The sequence below is a fragment of the Calidris pugnax genome, unplaced genomic scaffold (genome assembly GCF_001431845.1).
Source record: "Calidris pugnax isolate Ruff unplaced genomic scaffold, ASM143184v1 scaffold76, whole genome shotgun sequence".
Classification (NCBI taxonomy): Eukaryota; Metazoa; Chordata; class Aves; order Charadriiformes; family Scolopacidae; genus Calidris; species Calidris pugnax.
Window position 1 is genome coordinate 3471251 of NW_015090827.1, and position 26483 is coordinate 3497733.

The 26483-nt window shown below is 36.3% G+C and overlaps 1 protein-coding gene across 3 annotated transcripts in view; it reads left to right on the forward strand.

Annotated features, from left to right (window-relative positions):
• Window positions 1–26483, forward strand: part of PHF14 (PHD finger protein 14) — an 83778-nt gene that overhangs the window by 44955 nt on the left and 12340 nt on the right. For all 3 annotated transcript variants that reach the window (XM_014940303.1, XM_014940304.1, XM_014940305.1), the window contains exons 15-16: window positions 3971–4021; window positions 4179–4300. In XM_014940303.1, the coding sequence (XP_014795789.1) occupies window positions 3971–4021; window positions 4179–4300 (173 nt within the window). The remainder of the gene's footprint in view (window positions 1–3970; window positions 4022–4178; window positions 4301–26483) is intronic.

The window sequence follows — 26483 nt, forward strand, 5'->3', positions numbered from 1 at the left end:
TAAAGGCATTTTGTAAAACTAAATAGTTTGTTGAGGGATTTAAATAAAACTTTCTGATCTTCTGATACCAAACTTATTTTTGTTATCTAAGCCCTGAAAATCCAATAGCTTTTTTTCCTATAATTACATTGTACAAAATCCAAATGAACAGACAGTGATTTTTCTGTTTAGCAGTAAAAAGTCTGTGTTTTGGGGAAAGAATTATTAGCCAACATTGTACTGTTTATTTTTCAGAACATAGAAGAAAACAAATCTGTACCCGAGGGGCTATAGTTAAGTAGATTAGTTTTGAAAAATAATAATAAAAAACCACCACCAACAAAGCACCTACAAACTTTTTTTAACACAGGGAGTTGTTGTGTATAGTGATTTTGTTTCACAAATAAATACTGTTGTTTTGAATAGATTATTATTTCTTATAATAATAGGAAAAGATAGCAGAGGAATGATTATTTTTTCTCTTACCAAGTATATTAAAAGATAAACAGAACTGTTATCTTGTATTGAACTGAAACATTTCCACCAAAGTAGTTTCCAGACATCTATTGTGTAACTTAATTATGTGATGTCATAAATACAAGTTTTGAATAAAAAATGGCTACAAGAGGAAAAGAGAACATTAATTCCCATCTGAGTGTAAGTACCACTGCTTCATAGAAGCAAATAATTTTAAGACACTTATCTATGCTTATCAGTCTTCATTTTAATTAACATTGTCAATGATTGGTCAACTCATTTAAATGTGACCTCTGAATAAGTACCTGGAAGACCTTTTAAAGCAAGAAGTCCAATAGTAATGGTTTTGACATATTCAACTTAAAAGAAGTTGTCGACTGAATGTTAATACTATAGAAAAAAAGAATGAGGAGTTACTCAGCTTTCTGAAACTTCACGTTTTCGTTATAAAGAGCACTGTAAAACTGATTTTTTTGTTCTTCATCACTGAATGTGGAAACTCAACTGAGTCTATGACACCTCAAGACAAATGTAAAAACCAGATCAATGAGCTTGGCAGGTACGTGGATCCAGGATCGTGTAGGTTTGAGGCTCTCTTGGTTTGAGGACAAATTTAGAAAGGGAAGTAGGGTGAATTGATGCAGCTCTTCCATGATGCTTGAAAGAAATTAAGTATATGAAGAGGTTTGAATTTCCATTTTTTTTGTTTTGTTTGTGGATTGTTTAGTTTCTGTAGTTGTTTGTTTTTTAAGAAAGCAGGGGGAAAAAAAACCCTGTATATGAAAGATCACTTTTTTGGATGTAGCAACATCTGCAACCTGACTTTTTCTGGCCTTTCTGCTCTCCTGCTTCTATTTCAGTTCTCCAAATGTGTGTATGCTTTGGAGGAAATTAGTGTTAGGAAGGATAGAGACCTATCCTAGTTCTCAAATCCTGTTACGTGTTTTAGTCTTAAAAACAGTATTTTCAAGTTAATTGCCAGATTCAGCGACAGTTTGGCTTGACAGCATGAACATTACAAAAGTTTTGCTTTTCTAGAAAATAAAAGTTCTCAAGAGAATGGTAACTAAAGAAAGAAAAGGGAGAGAATTGTAATTTGGTGTAATTAAGCTTCATGGTCCACTTGTTTCTCTTTATCATCATATTTTGATGCATTGCTTTTTCTTTTTGTCTGGCAGTTCCCTTTTGATTACCGCTAGCTTTCTGGAAAATTAAATAATTATTGTAGAGATACATTTTGAATAGCAGTGATATGGACCACGTAAGGTACTCACTTTGATCTCTATTGAGCGAGTGTGCCATCTGGTGTCTATATACCTGTCCTTAACTTTATTTAAAATCATTTTATGCCCTGTGTGGTGCCATTAATAGAATCCTGTTTCTGCCTTTTACCAAAGCAAAGGAAGTCAAAGGGATTTTTCTGCAACTGACTTGATTGGAACGCTTTCATTGGCAAAGAATGTTTGTAACATTGAACTTGTACTAAGGATTGGGTGACATCATGGATTAAAAACTGCTATTGTGAATTTGATATTATTTTTGCCTTGAATGCAAATTTGCAATTGCAAATTATTTTTTTGCAATATTTTTTGCAAATAGTAAATGCAATTGCAAAAATAATTGCAATTTTTGCAATTGAATGCTGGCCATAGTGTAGTGTTTCTGAGCAGAAGTTATCATTGCAAATATATTTAGGTGTGGAAATCAGTTTGGAAAAGCATTAATATAAAATTCTGTTACTTTAAAAGCATATAAAATATCCTACAAACGTGTATATCAAAGGTGTTGATTTTAATATTTGTTTTCTAGTGATTGTCAAACAGATTCAAATCTAATGGGAGTATAATGCGAGTATAATTTAATGTGACATTCCATGTCACGATATAGCAGACAGATGAAAACCAACATTTTGTTGACAAAGGTGACTAAATTATTTATGTCTTGTATCTCCATTTTACTGAAGTTTAAAAATGATTCAATTCTTAAAATACAGTTATTAACTTGTCTTTTCCACTTAAGTAAAATGAAATTATATTTTACTCTATATGTGAAAGACAATCTCAATGGTAATTAAAATATACTAAAGAGGCACAAAATACACTAGTGTTTTCCATTCTACAACATTCCTTTCTACTATGGAGTTAACTCTTGCCTAAAAACTAAAAAAACCCTTCCCCAAGAGTGTGTTACAATCAGTCACGGATCAAAACCTGCACGGGCAGAAAGGTGTAGGTGTGTTAAAGTGGCAAATTTATTTACAGTACATTTAAATGTGTAAAACAGTTTAAAATAGTGAATAATCTTAATTTGAAACTAGTACAAATCCCCTTCAAAGAGGACCCCAAACAGGAAAGACACTATAACAGGAGCTACAATTAACTTTTTCTGAATTGGATTTGGCTGGGTTTTATTCTCAACTATTGTAAGATTTATTTTTTTTTATAAGCTGTTTTTTAATTTTCTGAGACAAACACGAAAATAAGTTTTAAGAAATCGTAAAGTAGGCAGTGGTTATTTTTATCATATGACAAATGACTTCCTAAAATGATTATTTCCTCAGAGAAGAAAAGAAGACTTTTTAAAAAGTTTGTCTATTTATTTATTTAATTAATTAGTGTCAAGGTATCAGACATTGTGGATTAGTGGAATAGTCTCTGTTGTTTTTCAGTTCTTTCTGCATCCCTTCTAAGCGAGGAGGAGAGTGGGATATTGTCAGCTCATGGCAGTTATTTAACGCAAGGGGGTTATAATGCTGCTGTTTCAGAGATAAAACCACAGTGGCTGCAAATGGACATGTGTGAATTGTGTGTAGCTCCTTGGAGCTGCTCATAAAGCTTTGATGGTGGTTGTTACAGTTCATGGAAACCTCTTTTCCTTGATACTGTTGGTATTCAGATATTTTGACCAACTGAAATAACTTCCACTTTTGATATTACCCATTCCATCTGTTACGTACCAGTCCTATCATGGCATGTGCTCCAGCTTTATGACCGTCAGTATATCCCCATTGTATTAAACTTCAAATTGAAACCTTTAGTTCTTGCTTGCTCCTCAAAAGCTATAAGAACTATTTTCTTTTTCTGTTTTGGTGAAGTTTTTTTAATTTTGATTTCTTTGATTTCGATCAGTTGGCTTACAAATCGAGCCCTTCCAAGTGCTCAAGGAATTGACTGTAATATACTATTTTCAAATTATGCATTTCAGCATTGGGAAGTTTGTGAAAGTCTGTAAAGAGATCTGTAATTCTAGCAGCAGGGTTTTTTTAGAAGACAACTCCACATGCTCAGGTCAACAAACACATTTATATTTACTTTTTAGCTACTTCTGTAGATTTATATCCAGAATCTGAAGCTGTTGTTCCAACATACTGTTATTGTAGTTCTCTTGCACTGGTTCTGTAGTTAATACTTTAAATTATTTCCTGCGGTCTGTTTTTGTTGTTGTTATGAATAATAGATAAATAGCAAAACCATTCAGTTACCTAATATTGAATTTTAAATATATTTTCTTCTAGAGAACTAGAGGACGAAAACGAAGCTTTGTGCCTGAAGAAGAAAAACCTGAGGTTGGAATATAGTGTTTTGTTTGTTTTTTTTAACCGTTTCACTTAAAAAAAAAAAAAAATTAAACTTTGGGCTGTAGTGTTACTTTCAGTGCTATAATTGCAAATATCTGCTTTCCTTCCCCCCACCATTCCTTTCTTTTTCCCTCTGCTGTGGCAGGAACGGATTCCCAGAGAAAGGAGACAGCGACAGTCTGTTCTGCAGAAGAAGCCCAAGTCGGAGGATTTAAGGACTGAATGTGCCACCTGCAAAGGGACTGGAGACAACGAAAATCTAGTCAGGTAGGTTTGATGCTCTGACCTTGTGAGCAATTAAAATTCCATTTTCATCCCTTCGTCATCGTGACTATAACAAAGCGAATGTGCTTTGAATAAAAACAAAACCCAAAGAAAAACTTATTCAGGGGAAACGTTACATGAGAAATATTGACTCGCTTCGCTCATTGACCTGCCAAACACATTTACACCGTGGATTAAGATGTAAATAACCAAGATAATAACACAAGAGAACTAATTTTCTCTTGTCGGACTGAATTGTCAGTGTTCTAGAGCAGGTCAGAAAGATAAACAAACCAGCAATTTAATGATATTAAAGCTACAGGAGCATCCTAAAAGTAATTAAATTAGCATCATTAACAATTTTATGAGCTGAAATGTGGATTATGAGGAATTTATGTTTTTAAAAATGTATTAATTTTTAAATTAATACCTCCATTAATGCACATCATGAAAGGGTTTGATCATTGTGTTTCTTATCTGAAACAAGTGAAAAAAGGATCTCTGTGGAAGGGTGTTTCAATAGGCGCAGAAATCTAATTAAGGAGTAGAATAGCTCCACTGAGTAGCTCCTGTTGACCACAGCTTCTGCTGATTTTGATTTTATAACTGGCCTTGTGGCCTCTTTGCGAAGCTGTAGGAACTACTCACAATTCTTTTTTTAAAAACCACAACGTGGGTATTAATTGAGTCTAATGAGCTTTCGTTAAAGTGATCTCATAATAAATTCAGATAAAAAATAGTGTTGTCTTTAGGTGCTGTGTGCTTCAACCAGATTTTTCTTCTGGACAAGATCTCTTTAGCTCAGATGTAATTCTTTTTTTTAAATAAAAGTTGCAGAAAGACCATTTTTTGTGGGAAGGAATCCTGGCAACAACATGTACTGTGCTTTTTGCTGGAAAAAAAAAAAAGCAGTTAATTAGTTTTCTTCTTTGGGCTTTATCTAGAAGTGTTAAATCCCACATTTGAGGACATAAAGTATAAGATGAGGAAATGAAGAAGTGTATATTTAAGTTGCAGTTAAAAATATCGTAGAAAATTAGTGTTTACTACATGAAAAGATTTTAGTAGTAATTTAGATGGGCCAAAAATAAACATTCTACATGCCAAAACCCAACAAATTCTCTCATAAACTACCCTCATAATTAGGCTTGGAAAGAGAATAATAATCCTGTAGAGGAGGACAAAAAGAGATTTTTATGTTCTAATCCTTTGTTGATAATAATACTCTGAAAAATATTTTCTTAAATATTCTGCCTTATATTCCATATTAGTTTTTAAAAGAGATCATGTATTTAAAACTTGCTTTTCTTCAGGTAATTGCTATAAATAGCTGCAATTGTCAGGTGACCACTGCTTCTAAAGTGCTGGGGAGGCTTATTTTTGATTAAAAACTAAATGATGGTAAAGCATTTAGTAAATTTTAAATTTTGTTATTGTCATTTTTTTTTTTGTTTGGTTCTTAAAGCTGTATTTCTTTTGCTGAGAGTAAATTTAGGGACTGCATTAAGATACCAGCTACCCCACAGCCTTTCTGCTGTCTCGGGCTGCGACCTCCCAGAGCTTTGCTTTGTCAGGGAAAGTTTTCAGAATCCTTTTGTCTCTCACGTTGTCACAAAGTAAGAGTAAGGGACCTTCTGCCTGCCCTGCTTTTTCCTCCTGCCTGGACCATCACGCAGGACTCCTTTGTGGTAGTAGAAATAATGTTATTTTAAATGCAGGTTGGTAGAGTTCCTTGTAAACCAGAGATGAAGAGGGAAAACAGAAGTAATTTTTCAATATTTATTTTGTTTGGCACCATCTGTTATTAAAGCCAAAACTTTCTCGGATAACTAGTGATCTCTGGCATCACCGTTGCTCTTCACTCAACAAATGTTTTGTAATTACCGGATTTTATTTTCACCTTTTCCTGCCCACCTGCAACTAAGAAAAGGGAGGTTTGTGGGAAGGTTGTAGAAGAGATTTTTCTGAATGTGGAACTTTATCATTAAGTTAAATGGAGAAATAACGCGACTGCTGAGACTGCAGATTTAAGGAGTAATCTTGATGGGCCGTGTAGCTTTTCCTGCAGTGTGTTACCCCAACCAGGCCTGATTACATGACTCTTCAACAATCATCTTATAAAAATTGCATTTTTTTCTAAAATTTATGTGGTGCTCTCACTTTGGGGTGGCCAAGTGGCTAGGGATTAGAGAAATAAACCAATTATTTCTTCCTCCATAGAATGCGGCAGAGTATTCAGTAATGAATCTGGAATAAAAAATGTTAAATTATTTAACTAGTTTTTACTGTTTGACTAATGGAGATTAAGGTGTTTTTAATCTCCATTTTAGGGGCTTGTGTGCAGCATTGCATTGCTAAGGGATTATTCGTTATATGTGCAATGTCTTTACTTAACCTGTTGTTCACATGGTTTGAACTCTTTAAATAATTGCCTGTGAAAGGATTTTAAATTGTTCCTAAAAAAGCACGTTTCATTCTGATAAATTATAAGGGTTTGTTAATTGGCTGGTTTGCCTTAGTGACTATGGTTTTGTAGCAAAAAAAAATATTAAATTTAGAGTATCTTTAATTATTAGCTTTTGTCTAAAACATGTTCTCATTCTCTACTTATATCTGGTAATAGTTGCCATATGTATATATTACAGACATGCCAAGACAGTGCTTTTTTAATCACTGCTGTCAGATTCTATAGATAAACCATTTCACTATAGTAAAATGTACTAGAACCAAAAATTTAGGCTTTGTGGTTTTGTCTACAAAAAAAAAGGACACAAAATCAGTCTTGTGATCCTTTTGTGCTACACCTTTTTTCTTTTTTAGAATTTGCAGTGAATTTATTTTGTAAAATCTTCTATATACATCTGTGTAAGTTTTATTGAACTAAATGTTTCTGCAATTTTTACCTTTTACAAGCTTAGCGAGTGGCACAGTCAAGATTTAAAAGATCAGAGGAACAGTGAAAAGTTAATTGGAAACATTTACTCAAATAAAGGAGTCTGATCTACAGATTATAGGAAGGTATATCTGTAATTAGAGAAAAGTTGGATTTTAGTATCTTTTTACTCAAATGAACTGTAATTGAGTTTTGAGAGGAATAGTACTAAAATCTGGAGGTGTTTTGGTATTTTATATTTGATGCAGATAGGTTTGATGTAAAACATGGAGACACAGCACTTTTTCAAAGAGGTAAGAGTTCAGTGGAAGGAGTTATGATGTACACTTGAAACTAAAGTATTGCAAAACCAGAGGATACCTATAACAATATACTGCCCAATTTTAAGAAGTAATCATATATTGGAATGGAATACATAATTTTGAAATATGTATTGGAAATAAGTTCCTAAAGCTTGATGTGAAAGATAAATTTTATTTTGAACAAACTCAGAAAATAATTCGAAAGCATCTATTTTATTTTAGAGGTGACCTTTACTGTTTGGTTTAGAAAATATTTACGTAATAATGCTTTTAATTTGTTTCACTTCGTGAATCTTTCAAAGTTGCATCTAGTTTAGACATTTAACAGGTTTCACAAGTGCTTTCTTACAGTCTTGCATGAATCACTTAGAATGATAGATCTTACAAAGGAATTGCTTGATTCATGAGTATCGGGGTTTTTTTTTTTCTGAGGCCAGAACTTGCTAATGCACATCTTTAAAAATAGCTCCCTAATTGCTCCCTTTAGAGCTTAACCATATTTAGTAGAAACATGGGTAAGGAAGTGTATTTCATGTTGCTCAATATGTAATAGCTAAAGCTTGTCCTTCATCCTGCACCATACTCCAGGGTAAGTGATTAAATCACTGTACACACTTAATGTGCTTCTTGCACATGTTACTGTCTGTTCTGTTTTGGTAAAAGAAAAAATTGAGATGAATTGTGTATTTTATTTTAATATGGGGTTTTCATTTATTTATTTATTTATTTATTTTATTGATTTAATAAATTTTTAAAGACTCCATAGGCTAATCTAGTTTGAAAACTTCCAAGGGAAGATTTCTAAATGACTTCGCCCCTAAAGAAGTGGCATGTGCTCAAAAAATAATCCAGCTCTCGACTGCTGCTGTTAAACAAAATAATATTAGAGCTTCAGTTGTGGCTTTAAGATGTGCTTGGGTAACATTTAGGAATACAGTGCACTAGATAAAATTGCCACCTCAATACTAGATTTGAGAAAAGCAGAGTAAAATTAGAATATTTTATTAGAATGTGTGGGGCAAACGTATTTGACCAGGCTAAAGAAACCTCTGAAAAAGCATTCGATTTCTCCATCCCACAATATAGAGCAAGCATGTAGTAATACTTTCTTTTATAGTTTTGTGTATTGAATTTTTATGCTTTATTGTCAGTTAAGTTAGAATTTTCCATTTTGTTTGATTTGCAGCACTGAGGCGTTAGAGAGAGGGTGAGATAGATTAAGGTCGTGTATTTGAAAGAATATGGAATGGAATTTTTTTGAAAGGACAGATTTGAATGCTGCTTGTAAGGTATGCAGAAAGTGTAAAGCAAATTATTAAGTATTTAAGCATGTAGTATTTATTTTTAATGCAGGTGTTTACTAGGAAATAAGCAATTGTGCAAGTATTTATTTTTCCCAATATTCGAAGTCTCACATTTCAAGCAAGTGGAATGTCCTGTGTGTGCAGTCCCTGTATTAAGGCAGTTCTGAGAGGGGAAGGGGGGAAGTAGGAAGAAAGAAAGAAGAAAACTTAAGCAGTGTCATATTTCCTAAAGAAAAAAAAACTCTCAAGTAAAATTGACTATAAGGGTTGTCATAACTTTGAGCCATCAAATCATACTACCATTGAAAATCTTTAAAATGTTTGCAACATCTGTAACTCTGCTGCTACAAATGTATGTATCAAATTTAGGATAATCATTTATACTGTATAAAGGACTGAGTCCTCAGCTGCCCAAATTAATCTACTTTAATTCTGGTTTTGACAGAAGGTGTGTTCCAGACAGGATTTTCAGAATCCTCTGCAAATTTTCTCTCTAAAAGTTACTTGCCCTATTTCCTTAATTGCATTTGCCTTAGGTAGGTTCTGCTTTGTGGTTTTTGTTTCTTACGTTTCCAGCCTTCAAGTTCAGGATTTCTTATCTGTTTGCTGCTAGTTTTGAAGCTCTGCATGAGCTGAAGTTTATTCCAGAACAAGCATATTAATTATTGATGACTTTAAATGTGCTGCAACAAAATTACGATCCATCATAGTAATTGAAAGCCTGTGATTTACAGTAGTTTTAGAAGTTTAAGGCTGCTTTACTTAGAGATTAATCACAAGGAAAATGTTAGTTAATTCAACCACAATTTACAACAATCTGATCTTTTGCAGAGGATTACAAATGCATTATTTTATTGGAATGAACTTCTTGAATGAAAGGAAACTTAGCATTCAGTTGTGTAGTTTATTTCTGCAATATGATTTAGAGGGATTAATTCTGCACGTTAACTTTTCTAATGGCTTAAGTTACCTGTTAGATCATTTTTTCTGTCATTTACATCATTTTCTTGCCTTCTAAAAAGTGTTTCTTCTTACGCTACGTAGCAGGATAATGCATATAGTGACAAATGCACGGTTTTGTTCACGGAGGACTTTCTTCAAACTGAATTACCTACGCTGCATTGCATTTTGCTGTAAAACCACCACGGTTGTTTTCATTTTCAGTAAATTCATGTGCTGGGGCAGACATTAAAGAAGTCAGGGACAGGTTTGGTAGCAAGACTCAGCCTTCTGCCACTGAGGATTTCTCCAGAAGCAGAGGACTAGGAACATTTCCATTTGGGCTGCCTGGCTGCCATAAGCCACACGTGCCTAGAACATTTGATGCGGTATTGCAAAAAGTCCATGGCAAAATCTTGAATTTTCCCTTTACCTTTGCACCTTTTTATCCTTTATAACTCCTTGGATTTGGAAGACTTTATAAAATAAAAAAAATACAATGCTGAGGATGTCCTAATTATCTTTGTTGTAAGTAATGAGTGAGTTCTTCAGATAAAGCAGTCGTTGAGTGAGGTGCCTCTTGAGATGATTAAAATTACTTTAATGAGACAAGATAGAATATGAAATCCCGTTACTTGTGACGGCAGGGGGGGGGGCTGATGACACAGCAAATTATTTCCCAGTCTGGTTACCAGTAATAGGTTATGGCTGCAAAAATATCCATCTTGATGGGGGATCAGTAGCTTCTTATTTTGGTGAACGTCCTTAAAGAGGTTTTGTTTTCTTACAGCATCAAATAATTCAATTCAATTGGCATTTAAATGTGTCAGATACTCCATCATTCTGGCCAAACCGCTTCAGCCACTTTCAGGGCAGCAAGGTTGTCACAGCACAGCATTTCATAGAATGGGATGCTCAGAAAACAAATGCCAATTTCTTAATCAGTTCAGTTGTTTTGCATTGTTAAGCTGAGACGTTGCTACAGGAGCCATGAAACGGAAATTTATACTTATGGAACTTGTAACCTGAGAATGTTCCTGTTCAGGTAGAAAAAGAATATATATAGAAGACCACGATAGGAGACAACAGCCATTTAAATGCTGTGTTGTGGCATCAGTCTTGACTTGTCACTATTAGTGTCAGGTGAGCATCAATCAGTTTTCTGAAGCGAATCTCTGTGGACAGAATCATAAGTTATATTGGGGTAACTAAGATGATAAGGGATTGCTACATCCTCCTTTCAGGCAGTTTTAGAGAGCAAGGAGGTCTCCCCTCAGCCTCCTTTTCTCCAAGCTGAACAACCCCAGTTAATGTTTATCTTTTTACAGAATTTCTTTGGTTTTTGGGGAAAGGCATAGAGTTGTAGGTTTTATTTGTCGGTCCTGTATTTCAGCATAATTTTGATGTCCATGAGATTTTTCATTTTGTCTACGGTCACTTGTCTTGCTCTAGTTCCCTATTGGTGTGGCCATTGAAATTACACATTGAATAATCTAAAGTAAGCTTTCTGTAGGTGAATTGTAGGAATTTGTAAAATAGACTTATATGTTTTTCATATTCATATGTGAAATAGAATTACAGGTTTCTCATTTTCATGAGAAAAATGCAATTTAAGAATTTTGCCGTGCTGTCTTGAATAAGGTTTACAGCTTAAATTTTTAAGCCTATCTCTGACTTCATCTTGAGGAAAGCCTGTTCACTTCACTTAGTTTTTAGAAGAAAGGCTGTGGAAAGGATATGCAAGAAAAAAAATGCTTATTTCTTCTTCAGGAATTATCTAAAAGCTTTTAGCAGAGACTAATATGTGTCTGTTCCCTTTTTCATATAACTGGTTGTAACAATGCAAAGGTCAAGCGTGGATTAATTTGCATTTCTGGCTGATTTTTTTTTCCATTCACTCCTCCCCACCCCAAATTGTCAATTAAACTAAGTATAGTAATGCTATTGTATTGCATGTGTACTTACTGTTGAGGAACAGGAACAATAAATCAATAAATCCTTCTCATTCTGACTTTGAGATCTGATGTGATGCCATATTCGGGAAATAGGCAGTAAAGTATAAGCTGACATTGGAATAGGGTGTAGTAACTGACTTTTACCATTGCACATAAACAGAGTAATTATTCTAAATCATAGCATCACTTTCAGCCGGATAACCGCTAAAAATCACTGCACTGTGGTTTCCTGAAAATGCCACAATCCTTCAACTGCCAAATTAAGCCCAGGGAGAACGACCATCAGTAGAGCCTGCACGGTTATGTAGAGGGATGAGCCCTGAACCAAGTGAAAAGATGTTCTGGAAGAACAGTAACCTTTCCCGTGATGTGCACATTTTCCATTACATTTCTGACACAAAATGCTGTGAGATGATTTAATAGTGACATTTTGTTTTGCTGACTTTCCCTTTTCTTATTAAAAAGAAACAAAAGTTAGGTTAGGAAAGTAGAGGAAGGGTGGCCAAGCATTTGAATTCCATTACAGAAATCTCTATTCTCTTTTAAAGACAAAAACAAAGCCACGCTGGATGTACATTATTTCTGACAATGGATTTTACTGGTTTTAGGGGAAGGGAAATGTATCTCCAGCATCAGTGCTGAGCACCTTGTTCTTTAAAGTTAATTTACGTTGTTGCTTTTCAGTAATTGCATACCAAGTGTGATAATTCACTAAAGCATCCTTTCTAATTAGCAGTCGCAGAGACCTTATACAGCACAGCACACGTAGTACACTTATCTCTGCTTGTCATTTTTGATGTATATTACTAGAAATGATTGTAGAAGGGAGCAAAGCACGAGCAGACACAGTACATGGAAAGGTCAGCACTTGTCACTTGGCAAAGGATAAATTTTTATGGAGTGAGAAAACAGAAAGCTGCTGCCCATTGATGTCGCACAGGAGCTTGTCTGCATCTAAAGTGATGCCTGTAAGAATGCTTGGACAGAAAAATTACTTGTCTAAAGTGGGGTTCATGCATCCTTTGGCAGCTTTCGATTTCCTGTTTGAGAACTGATGAAAAGCCTGGCCTCTTCCTAGCACAGTATACAATTTTATCTTTGAAAAACACAGCTTTTGCTTTTGTTTTCTTAAAGATGTATGAAGTTTTTTTGGCACTTCGTTTATTTTATCCCTCTCCCTTCTATTTTTAATGTGGTGGATGGTGGTGGTTGTCATGGGTAAGTCATTATGTTTCCCTGAGGGGCCATCTAAATATGAATAAAATATTGTCGTTTGGAGTCACTGGAAATAAACATAGAGTTTCAGTTGTACAGTAACTTGAGAGAAAAAATATGTAAGTTGGAACATGTTTGTTGTCACATTATTGATTGGCCAAGAAGGCATGTGGCTTTGACAAAATCAGAATAATCTTAAATTCCTGGCAGAGAAACCTCAGTTTGTTCAATTGAAATTTAAAACCAAAATCACATACATAATTTAAATATTTGTAGCTAAAAGTGAACACAGACAACCAACTCCCTATTTTTCCTGAGAGCTGATTGATGTGTACAATTGGGATTTAAGGGTAGGATGTTTCTTAGGAAAACTGTGTGGCATCTGATAGCACCTTCAGGATTTTCTGAGAGCTTTTGAGGAGCTGTTTGTGGTTTTGAGAGGAATTTAAAAGGAGAGTGAAAGCCAAAGGTGAATACAGCACTGATGCTTACAAGTTGAAGTATCACCCAGTTTTAGCTTGAGTAGACAGAAGTAAATACAAGTATAATTCAGTGATAGCAGTGGACTGATACCTAACTTAGTAAATTCTAAAAAAAAATACTGTTTAATAAAAGCTAAAAGAATTGTAAAAATCCTGATGGCAGTAACCCAAACGATAGAATTTGTTGACGTTTATTTGACCGTAATATGTAAACAATAATTTCAGAGCTGTTTCTTACAAAAGGCTATTAAAAATGAAATAGATGCGATGAAATTGTTCTGGCAGCCTTTAGCTGTTTGCTGGCAATTTAATACAGCAATAAAAGTTAGCAATAGCGGCACCAAAATTGCATAGCAGAAACTTGATTATAATTTGGTAAGAAAATATTGTTATGAATAAAAGTGCGCGCTTCAGTGTAAACTGCAGCCAAGGTTTATCCTTGGGTTTAAAAATCTCATAAATTTGAAGAGTTTTCTAAAGTGTTCTTGTTACTAAAAGTCGGAAACAAATTATACCTGGTGCTGATGTTGCTACGGAGGGGAATAGAGGAGAGGAGTTAAATCTTTTGTTCTATTCTTGTGCCTGTATTAAGCCTTCCCAGGCCTCAAAATGGAAATGTCTTTGGACGCTGGGATACGGGCTGTTTATGGAAGTATTCACATCTCTGCTTTGCGATCCAGGCAAACTGAACATAAAAGTGAAAGGATGAGAGTCCTGCCTGCATTTCTGCATCTAACCCACAGCACGCTCATTAGCACAACCAGGTGGGAGCACAGCCTTGTGCTTAATGCCTGGTGAAAGGCAATTAAAATAATTTAAAAAAATTAAAAAAAATCTTTAAACTCTGTCTTTATGAAATCATGAAGTCCTTTGAAATTGTGAATTGGACTGATGTTTCCTTTGTAGGGCCATTTTTGCAGTACGGAATTGGGTGTCCTTTAACTTGTGTATAGAAACTTGGACTCATTGGGGAGGTGTGTGGAAGAATTTTCTGGAAGTGTATTTTATTATAAATGCTTACTGAGCTGGGCATTAAGTAGGTACAACAGAATACGTTGCTGGTTTAATCAGCAAGAATCTGTGCAAGTCCAGAGCAATTTTTGTTTGATACGTCAACTGCTTTTGAGACGTTTAAGTTATTTAAGTTCATTATATTTTTTTGAAGTATTTTGAGAAAAAGGTGAAAATATGGAAATGCTGCTCAAGGGGGAAACTGAGAAAAGAAAATGAGGCGGAGAGGAAGGTAATCGAGTAACGAATAGAGGAAAAATCAGCTTTCAAATTCTGTAAACCTTGAAGTAATGAATTAAGATCTGACATTTCACATGGAGACTGGAAGGAATCCAGTTTAGAAACTCTTGTGGACATAACTTCCTGACAGTGTATGTTTTGCGTTACCGTTTGATGCAGAAATTTAGAAGAAAGATGAAGTTCCTTGAGGATGGTACAAAATGTGACAAAAAATCAGTGCTGAAAAAGAATAGTTGATTTTTGAAGATGTTCAGAAAGAATGACAGACGGGATTCAGCAACAGCATGAGAAATTGTGGCGGGGATAACCTTATTTATAAAGCTGTTTGCTTCAGGATTGAAGACCATTTTGTAATAAATCACAGGAAAAGAGAGCAACTTTTAGATTTTTCTGGCTTGATGAAGACTATTTGTAACTGCCAAACGTCTGAGTCTGTGGAGGGATTAAGAAAAGCACTTGGGGAAAAAATACTGAAAATGTCCTTTTTTGAAAGCAAATGTAACGTCTGTTAAGATTTTAGGTTTGCATGAGTAAAATCAATAGTTCTGGTTTTAGTAGTCCAATTGTGTGATGTGAATCAATCCCATAGTATTTAATTGAAGTTTTTCTGCATTTTGGAGAGATTGTGCAAGTATTGGTATGTAAAAAGTGGGAAAGAATTAGTTTAATATCTTAAAATGCAGAGCAGATGAAAAGGAAAAAAAATAGTGTTACTTTGTAACCAGTTTTAGTAAAAATTGTTTAAATTTACATAAAAACAGCCTATCGTCTGCTTGGTACCTACTGACAGCTCTTTTAATAACACTTGCTGTGAAGAAGAGATAAGAAAACCAGCGAGCTTTTAAAACTCCAGTGGTAATCTTAGTTTTTCACATTAAAGAACAATAAGTAAACTGCAGGACTTTAATTTTCTTTAATTCTGAAAGGCTTGTCTAAACTATTTCTGGTTTTATTAAAAGCAGAGTCACCGAATGGCTGAGATTGGAAGAGACCTTTAGAACTGGTCTGGTCTCCAGAGCCTTTAATCAGACCAAGGTCAGACAGAGCCAGTTACTCAGGGTGGCATCCAGTTGGTTTTTAATATCTCCAAGGATGGAGTCATTGGAACCTCACTGGGCAGCTTGTTCTGTTGTTTGTCCCTCCTCACATTAAAAAAAGACATCTTCATTAAAAAAAGTCCTTAGTGGGCACCACTAAGAAGTCTGGTTATTCCCCCCACCTGGTGTTTTACACCCTGAGGAGATTCCCAATGAGCATTTTTTAGAAGCATTTTCTTATGACAATTTGATTCTTATTTTTAAATGTTAGCTTCAATTAGTTGATTTTCAAATTCATATGATTATTTTTGCTTCTAAAATAGTGGAAGCAAACTATTCCGTTTCCTCGAGGACCGTGAATGATGCGTATTCTGTACAATGATTGTTTTATGAAATGCTGAAGGAGAAACAGCAAAATGCTGAAACAAAATGTCCATGACTGAAATTTAGCAAAGCTTACTCTCTGAAGATTTTTAGCCAGTGTTGGTGCAGATGAAAGTTTGATGTACTGGGCAGTGGCAATAATTGCAGTACCAGAGCCCATTTTCAGTTTCTTATGACTGGTAAAACTTTAATCACTTGGACCCCAGATTCTCCATCTCTCTTTTGTGTCTTTATTAGGCTGGATGTTTATTAGTTTCTGTTGTTCTTTGGACCAGACTGGGCCAGGTTTTGCTGAATTGCCATCTTCGGATTCTCTACCATATTCTCAGGGTTTTTCATCTTCATGGGTTTTTTGGGGGTTTTTTGTTTCTGCAATCACGTAGCATTTCAAACAGGTACAATGAATTTTTTCACTCATGTAGCAGAGTTTGGCTTTTGTACTGTATTACATCTTGTTTCCTCAGTGAAGCTAAGCCAATGTCATGCAGATGTTCTGTATGAAACAGGCCTTGGGTTACAAATGGACAAACCCTTGGGCTGTGGTCATCTGGGCAAATAGACTGGAACTCCCAGCCAGGTATGGAGATCATGTAGTTGTGGATGCCTCATCCCTGGAGGGGTTCAAAGCCAGGATGGATGAGGCTTGAGCAACCTGGTCTAATGGGAGGTGTCCCTGCTCAGGGCAAGTGTTTGGAACTCGATGATCTTTAAGGTCCCTTCCAACCCAAACCATTTTATGATTTTGTGATCATGGTGGAACTGAGACTGGTGGGCTGGAGAAGGACCTGGGTTTGGATGCTAAATGTGCAGAAGTAGAATTGAGAGACAGTGGCAAGCTCGTGTGTAGCAGCAGAAAAATCCAGACTTTTCAAGCTCCAGGACTTGAAAGAAGGAAGTCGGGCTGGTTGGAGAAGGACACTGGAACAAGAAAACTGTGTAGATGGTGGTCAGAGGAGGGGAGATACTGAACCTTTCTTAAAGCCCCAGGGAGAGGGAGCTGTGGATATGAAGCCTGTGTGGAAAAGAGGGGTTTGCCGTGGTCCAGATGATTTGGTGAAGCCAACTTCAGCTACTTTATTGGTATAGGTGACAGAGGATATTTATTTACTATGACTGTGAAATTTCTGTTTGATACTGATATGTTATTTTGAAAATACTGAAGATCCATGGATAGAAGACCTTTGTTATTCCTAATCCTTCCTCAAAGTGTTTTGATGAGGGCTTTTTTGTCCCTTTCCTGGTGACACATTCGAGCATCAGCAATGTGAACTGGAAGTACCCAACAACAGCAGAAACAAAAGTTTAGGAGACTGGTAAAAATTGAAAAATAATTTGTTTCACCTTACATATGGCATGGCCTAGAGTGAGGCGTCAGTTCACCCTGCTGGCTTGTTTTGCTTTAAGTTTGCTTCATTTAGATTTTACAGACAAGATGTAATATAATGAAAATATATATTACAAAGAAAATATAGTTTTCCTACCTAAAAAAGTTTCTGCATCTTTTGATTCAGTTGAAGCAAACCACACTTTGTGGTTCACCTACACTGGGTTGCTGATGTACCTGCTGAAAGTAATATTCAAAAATAGACTTACATGGTCACGACACTGAAAAATCTACCTTTTTGCCATAATGAAAGAATTTTGTTGAGGGCCCCTTATATTATTTGTGAAAAAGCTTAAGTAAACATGTTACAATGTGCATCATGGTATTATTTCGTATTATTTCACTGATTTTTTTTTTTTATAAAATACTTAACACAGAGTTCCAAAATGCTATTAATGAATAGATTTTTGTATATAATACAACTCCTCTCTGTCATTGATTTTAAGATTTATGTATGGTATCTGAATTTTATTTGCATGCACACTTTCAGCCATGGTATAGAGCAACCATGTTAGAACAACTGCTGTTCTAGATACTTTGTCTAAATAGTTACTTTCAGAGGTGCTGTATGATGTATATAATTTGTTTATGATATAAATGTAAACATATCTGTTGTTTATAAAGATTGGTTAATGTATATGTGTATACATATTGGTTAATGCCATTTGAAAAAAACTATTATTACTAAATATTGCATGCTCCAGAAGTAGTTCCTGTTTCTTGTCTATTTCTGATTTATTCTATTCTTAGTCCTTTCCTGCTTAGAGACCTGTCATTTTGTTTTAAATAGTTTAAAAAAAAAGACTGAAAATGAATTATGAAATTATAATGGAATATATTAAATGGCTCCCTTGCAAGTTAAGCAAGTATATTCTGAAATACATCTTTCCAGCTTTTCTATATCTATCAATCAGTTTGAAAAACTCTCTGACCTTTTAAAAAAACGCTCCAGTGTTAAGATGTGTATCTTAATATCCAGGGATGTGGATGTGGAAGGGAATGCGTTACATTTTCCATACTTTTGGTTTCTGACTTTGTATTTTGTTTGTAAACGCATCTGGGAGCTTTTTACATAGGCTACTTTGTGTGTAAAGTGTTTTATGGTGGAGTTCTAAATATGCATGAATAATACTAGTTTTCAGGTTTGGTTTGGGTTTTTTTTGTTGTTGTTGACTACAAATATGCTTTAGATATGCTCATAGTTATAAAACTTACCCACATGACCTTTCCTGGCTTTCACTTGGTGAAATTTTTATAGTATCTACATTTCAGTCAAATATAAAATCACCTTTTAATCAAAGACAAGGGCCTTTGTTGTGACAAATACCATTGAATTTTTAGGACCATTGAATTTTGAGCTTTATGATTATTTCTGATCTAGTTGCCAAGTTTCTCAAGCAAATTTTGGATCAGAGCTTTACCGTTCGATGTGTCAGCCACCCTTCCTAACTTAGTGTCTTGCTTAAAGTTATAGAGGGTGAGTTTTGTCTCATTATGATGATTCTTTATGAACTCTGTTAGCCCACAAAACCACCCTTTGTGGTATATTGTCTGTTATTGGACACCATTTAGATTTCAAGCTGTTGACTGCTGCTCTTTGAGTCCAGCTGGCTTTCGACCCCTTCATCCAGCCTTGTACTTGTACTCGGTAAGGAAATTGCTGTACAGCCCTGTTTGAAAAGCCTTGGGCTGAATACACTTTGGTGTGTTCCCATGATGGCTCTTCCCTCTTTCACAGTGGTTTCCTCATGGTCATTTCGAATATGACCAACTCGTGTACCCTCATTAAATCTTTGCTAAGGGCTCTGGGTTACTTTCTTGCCCTTCATCTGTTTGAAAATGGATCCTGAGATGACATGTTGATCTTTCCCAGGGTAGGGCTGAGGCTGACCAGCCTGGGATTTCCTAGATCCTACTTACTATCTTGTTTTTAATGGACATCTTAGCTCTTTATGATGGGCTTGTCTTAGTGTTTTTCAGTTGTTGGAGGCCTGCCTTAGTTGTCATGATATTTCTTAGATCAAACACAGGAACCTGACAGAGGTAACAAGCATCCCTTTCAGAACCAATGGATAATCCCCATGGATTGCAATATATTCAGAGTAGTTACTTTCCTGCTGTTGGCCATCCTTCTCTTTCCCAGCTCACACTGGAAGGCATGGAAGTCTGAGAGCGAGTTTTCGCATTGAGCACAAAGGCAGCAAGTCCATTAGCCCCTTCTCTCTTACTTGTTTAATCTTTCATAGAATCATCTACATTGGAAGGGACCTTTAAGATCATCAAGTCCAACCAATCAACCTAAGGCTGACAAAACCACCAGCTGAAATTCAACTCATGTTTTCTTTGAAGTTCCTTTCACCAATTATGTTCTTGTAGAACTACTTTTGTTGCCCATTGAATCTGTGTGGGGTTTTGCTGCCTTAATTTTACCACTGCTCATTTTATATATTTAGTTCATTAAGAAGCTTCTCGCTTAACCAAACAGACCTTCTGCTGGATTTCCTCATCTCCTGTACAAAGGGATAACGTGTTTCTCTGAGCAAATGTTCTATTGAAAATCATCCCTCTCACTCGATAACCTTCTCTCTCGCTTGTTCCTTTCATGACAGCCACAGGCAGGATTCTGCCCAGCAGCTCCTCTGCTTGATAACCTTTCTCTCTCACTTGTTCCTTTCATGACAGACACAGGCAGGATTCTGCCCAGCAGCTCCTCTGACAAACCAAGGTTTCCTCTTCCAAACCCATGATACAGCTTTTTGTAGCATTTATGATTGAGAAGTAGTAAATTATTCTGTAATTCCAAAGCCATGATACAGCTTTTTGTAGCATTCATGATTGAGAAGTAGTAAATTATTCTGTAATTTTTAAACTGTAACAGTGATTAGAGACTGTACTTACACCTCCCTTTGTTCTCTGGACATAATGTTCCAGTGAGCAATAAAGTTTCAGTAGTGCCATTCATCTTCTCGGTCTAAACTATAAATAAAACCTGATCTTAATTGATTTCTGCATTTCTCAGTCGTGGCAGCAAGTGCCTCACAGATTTTGAGCTGGGCCATGATGTCCAGCAGCCTGGTAAAGAGATTCCATGTGATGCTGTAGGGACTTGAATGGCTGAGAGTAGAAGTGTTACGGTTTTAAGGTTTCTAGGAGTGGGAGTTCGGGGAGGAAAAAGCACAACAAATGTCTTGAAGAAGAAATTACTTTTAAAAGGAAGAAAAAAATACCCATCTGTTAGCCCTAAACCTGTGGTTTAGACTGAGCAGACTAATAATAGTTTATGAATCCTGTTGCCTACAGCGGGACAGCTCACGCTTGTTCCAAGACCTGTGCTTGAGAGAGGAGCTGAGTGGGAAACCAGAATTCCTGCTCCCAGCTCCTTTTGTGGTGCTCTGATAGTCACACGTGAGATTTTAACGTAGTGAAGTCACTGAGGAGGTTCTAAATGCTTCACAGGTCTCAATAAACCCTCAATAACTGATGGGTAACTCAGTGCCTTAGGCCTGCATTTGCATGAACAGCAGCATGAGGAATAGTGTGCAGGCCAGTGGCTTTGCAGCTCCTTCACGCCCTGGTGGGAACTGTCGAGTGCTAAAATATAGACATTGCAATGAAATTTAGATTTTCTTTTCAGAAGTCACCTCTCCCCAGTGATAAAGAGCCAACCCACGAAAGTTACTGCATCTACTTTTCGGTAAAAAATAATAATGATACTACTTAGATTTTACCTGAAAGATTAATGGCATGGTAGGACATCTATGCAGTACTTCAGGAAGAGTGCACTGAGCTTACAGTACAGCGAGTGACAGTCCTTATAAAAATATGATGTAATATATAAAAAACGGGTTTTTTGAGCTTATGCTATTGACTTACTTTAGTGATAAATTAAGTCTTAATTACACACAGTTTGTGCAAGAGAGAATTTTGCTGGGAAGATACTCTGTGACTATTATCATCAAGAGAATCCGAAGACTCCTGCTTTGGGCTCAGAGAGAGAGGTTGATGCTGAGGGTGAGATTCTGGGTTCTCTCTGCAAAGGTTTCTATGGGAAGGTCTGGGGCTCACGCTGGTTCGGAGCAGCCTGAATGTTCCTGCTGCTAGAGGTACCTTAAAACTTTAAAGTATATAGATTATACACATTAAAACTTAATTACTCGTAGCATCTTCTGTGATAGAAGGCACTGAAGGACTGAGCTTGAATTTTAGATCCAATTTGATTGTTCCTAATTTTTTTGTTTCACTTCATTCCATCTTCATGAAATAAAAACAAGAACAAGGGGGAAGTAAACCCCGGTCTGTGTGAGGAAATATGGAATGGCTTTCTTGCAAAGCAAAATTTTACTTTTCAAATCATATGCATATTATGTAGGGGATCAGAATTATTTTGCAAACGACATTTCAGTTAATTGTTTAAAAAGTACAAAGTTTTGATTTAAAAGACCAGCTTTCACATAACTCAAAACATTCTGTCCTTAAATTGGTGTGTATTTCTGTAGATAAAAGAGCTTTTGAAAATTTCTTAGCTTATATTGCCTTTCCCTTTTTCTTTTGTTGCTTTGACATTTTTGCATGTTAAATCCATCTTGTTGGGCGAAATAATTGAACATAATGTGTAACTTTGCTGTCAGGATAGATATGCATTTAATAAGACTTCCCATCTGTTCGCTTTCAAACCCGAGGCAGCATAAAAACAGAGAAAAACTAAGCGTGTGGTAAAGGCATGACGTTGGAAATGGTGCCTGAAGCTGCTGAGCTCCACTGTTTCAGGTCAATTTTAGTTGTGTTTTATCTTGCTGGCTTTTGGCTTATTTGCACTAATGTTCCATTGATAAATTTGCCCTGCATCGCAGTGTGTTGGGGAAGATGACTCTTAGCCATTTGAACAGGAGGTGTCCCATGTTGAGCAGAGCAGCAAGACACGTGAACAGGACCCATGGGTGTTGGCCCACTCGTTTCCCCTCAAGGTGTTGTCAATTCCCCACCTAGACCACTTCTCTTTTGGTTTTCTTTGAGATTTGTGCTGGTTAAACTTTAATTGTGAAGTTCCTACTTCTGTTAAAGCTGTTGTAAATCAAGCATGTGTGGGAAGATAAGATTGTATCTGTGTTTATAAATTATTATCTTCATTGCATACAGATTGGGTTGGTTTTTTTTCTATTGAACGCATCCAAGTGCTCAACTGAAAATAAATACAATCTGTTCCAGTTTAGATTACATGATATTGTGCAGTTGGGATTGAGAATTAGTTTGTACTGTCAAACAACCTTGTGTTACACAATCCCTAACTCGGTATGTCAGTAAATGATAATACTGCTAGTACTAATTTAGGGACTCTTGATCAGAGAGTGGAGCCATAGGACAAGGGGGAAGGGTTTTACAATGAAAGAGGTGAGATTGAGATTGGATCTCAGGAAGAAATTCTTTGCTGTGAGGGTGGTGAGGCCCGGGAACAGGTTGCCCAGAGAAGCTGTGGCTGCCCCATCCCTGGAGGGGTTCAAGGCCAGGCTGGATGGGGCTTGGAGCAACCTGGTCTGGTGGGAGGTGTCCCTGCCCAGGGCAGGGGGGTTGGAACTCAATGACCTTTAAGGTCCGTTCCAGCTTGAACCATTCTATGATTCTAATAATAATTTACTGTTCTGCAACCTGTTTTTCTCACCACGTAATGAATATGCTGCCAGTCACAAGATTCAGTTGAATTCACGGGTTGGCATTCAGTTGAGTATATTTTCTCCTTAGAGTGAGTACAGAGATTAAACTTGAAAATGCTCTCCTCGTGTGCTCATTCCAAATAATAGCAGGAGGAAGGAAGAGTTTTTGCTTTAAGTGGAAAGGGATAGTCAGTCCTCGCAGACAGAATCAGATAGAGGCAGCTGCAGAGGGGAGATATGCATTGCAAAAACCCAGATCAATTGGATTCAGTCACATCCAAATGAAATTACATCAGTCAATAACCTTCCTTTCAAGTTACTGAAATCTTCCTGGCCCAAATTTCTCTTGTCAGGTTACTGAGTTTTGCCAATGATTAAAGTATCTTGAAATTGCTTCGATAACATCAAGGACCTTGTTGTGACAAGGTCTGTAAATGCAGTCTCTTAAAAGAGAAAGCTGGGTTTCATGTAGAGTATTGAGTGTATTGACTGGCATTTTTTTTTTATGGGTTCTCAGAAGCTTGTGTTCACAAAGGCAGCACAGAATGAAGGAAAATGACGCTTTTATTACCAAATGAAACCATTTCACAGGCGTGATACCAATATTTTATTTAATCTTTTGTATGGGATATGTTGTTCCTTCCAGGCTTTGAAATAGTTTGAAAATGTGTTCTTGTTTTGAAGTGAGGATGGAATTCTGTAAATCAGGACTATTATTACTCTTATTTGTTTACCTCAGTCAATATGTTTGTGCAGTGACTACCTCTAAATGCTGCTATTTATGCTCCAGTTTGCCAGTTATTAAAAAGAAGCAGAGCTTTTTTTCTGTTCCAGTGGTGCTTCAGTGATGTTTTTTCCTGCAGATAACTTTTTTTACAGGCTAATTGGTGTGTACATTAGCAAATAGAAATCCGTAACTGTTCAGGGACCATTTATTAATATTGATGATTTGATCAATACTGAGAAGAATTGAAATAATTAGTGATGTCTAGAAGACACATTGCTCATCATTGTTTTGGGGGTCTGTTGTGGTTTTGTTTTCCCCTGTAACTCTCATCCCCTTAATGTTGTTGTGGGTGGACATTAATTCCTGGGACCAAGGCCTGAATTTTAAAAATGCATATTACTTATGTCACCTTCAGATGGTTTGGTGTTTAGTGCAGATGTGGTTCCTTACTTTCGATGACTGCTCTTTGTCAGCACTTCCTCTATAATTGTAGTTATTCGTCGGTGTCTAGAAGACACATTGCTCATCGTTGTTTTGGGGGTCTGTCGTGGTTTTGTTTTCCCCTGTAACTCTCATCCCCTTAATGTTGTTGTGGGTGGACATTAATTCCTGGGACCAAGGCCTGAATTTTAAAAATGCATATTACTTATGTCACCTTCAGATGGTTTGGTGTTTAGTGCAGATGTGGTTCCTTACTTTCGATGACTGCTCTTTGTCAGCACTTCCTCTATAATTGTAGTTATTCGTAGACCTCTCTCCATTACATGATGTTCACTGAACAGAGGAACGAGATGATGGCCCCTTATCATTAGGGAAAAGACTGAGAGAGCTTGACATGTTTCTATCCCTTTGTACCAAAACTTGAAGGAAAGTGCTTTCATAATGATTTTTGTCCTGGAATGAAGGAGGGGTGGGAGAGAGCAACTCTTCTAAGGACCAGATATGCAATTGAGAACCTCCCTGTTGAAAATGTCTATTATGGCATTATCTGTGATGCTCTTTTCTGTCTCATATTTGTTCCACCTACTGGTGAGAGAGGAAAGCTCTTCAGTTTTGCTTGCTGTGCTTGTTTTGGATTTTTTCAGTAAATCTTTTTCCCAACTAAAGGCTGAAAAAGCCAGATGAGGTATCGCAGGCAGCTCTGGTTCCTGCGGTCACTGGAAATCAGAGGGGATGTGTGGGAATGGGAGCAGTTACTTGGACAAGGGAGGGGTGGAAAATGGTACATCAGAGTGGGAGAAAAGCAGAATCAGGGAGTAAAATAGGAGAAATAACATCAGCACAGGAGATCCAAGGAAAAATTTTTATTAAGTAATTCTCCAAAACCAGTAGTCGCTTATCAGATGAGCTTGGGGGTTACAAGCTTAAAAAAGTCTGTTGTGTTTATCCATTTAAATTCCTTTGGCTTTTACCAATCTGTTGCTGGTTAAAACTGTGTTTAAACAAAGGCAGTAGGAATTCCTTAACTCCAAGGAAAAAAATTTATTAAGTAACTCTCCAAAACCAGTAGTCGCTTATCAGATGAGCTTGGGGGTTACAAGCTTAAAAAAGTCTGTTGTGTTTATCCATTTAAATTCCTTTGGCTTTTACCAATCTGTTGCTGGTTAAAACTGTGTTTAAACAAAGGCAGTAGGAATTCCTTAACTAAATAATACTTTGGAGATGAGAGGGGTGAAGATAACCTGAAATAATGTAAAATAAATGATGTCAAGTCAAAATTTAACAACAGTAGAAATGGAAAAATCATCCAACCATTTAAAAAGTAAATTCCCCTTAATGTATCAGTAAATATTACAGTGTTTTTTAAAATTTCCTGATACTTTGCTATCAATAAAAATGCCATACAAAGAAATGTTGTAGGAACCCTTGGTGCAGGTATAAGTTGGTTACACTTCCTAATGATCCCTGTTTTCAGACAGCCTTACTTAAAGCACTACAAAAAGTCAGGATCTTGGCTTTGCTCTCCAGTTACAAGTTTCCTCTGTGAGCCTTGTTTGTCTTTTATTGCTTCCATTTGTGAGCTTGTTGTTAAAATTTAACTTACTGTTTTATTAGTTTAAGTATGAAGTTTTTCTCATCTATAAAAGCATGTAATTTTGATGTAATACTAATTTATTAATATCAATTTATTTAAATAAGTACAATTATAACTACATAGACATATATATAAGAACATATACTAATGTATATATGTATATATAGAGATATACATGCTCATTTTGAGAAAGATAAATGAAAAATTGCACTAAAAGCATGGATCACTCTATTTGTGCCCAAACCTTGCCAGCCCAGAGAGGGCAGAGCCCGTCCCTGATGGCGCAGTCCCAGCTGCTCATCCTGGTGCCGAGGGGACAGAGGTGGCACAAAGACCTTGAGCTTATCTCACATTGTTTGCTGATGCTGCTCCTCGTGTCTCTGCACTCCAATGTGTGGGGATTGAAATGGATTTACGTGTGCTGCTTCCTTGCTGTCCCTCTAATTCTTAGACACAAAGTCCTTGCACTCTCAATTAAAATTAGTTGGCAAAGAACTGTTGTTGGAACATGTGGCGACACCATCGCTCCTGTTCATTGGATTGTTATGGTTTTTTATTTTATGAAAGTATGTCAGCAGTTTAGAATTCCTTTTTATTTACAATTCTACTTTAATACGTTACAAAGTAGAA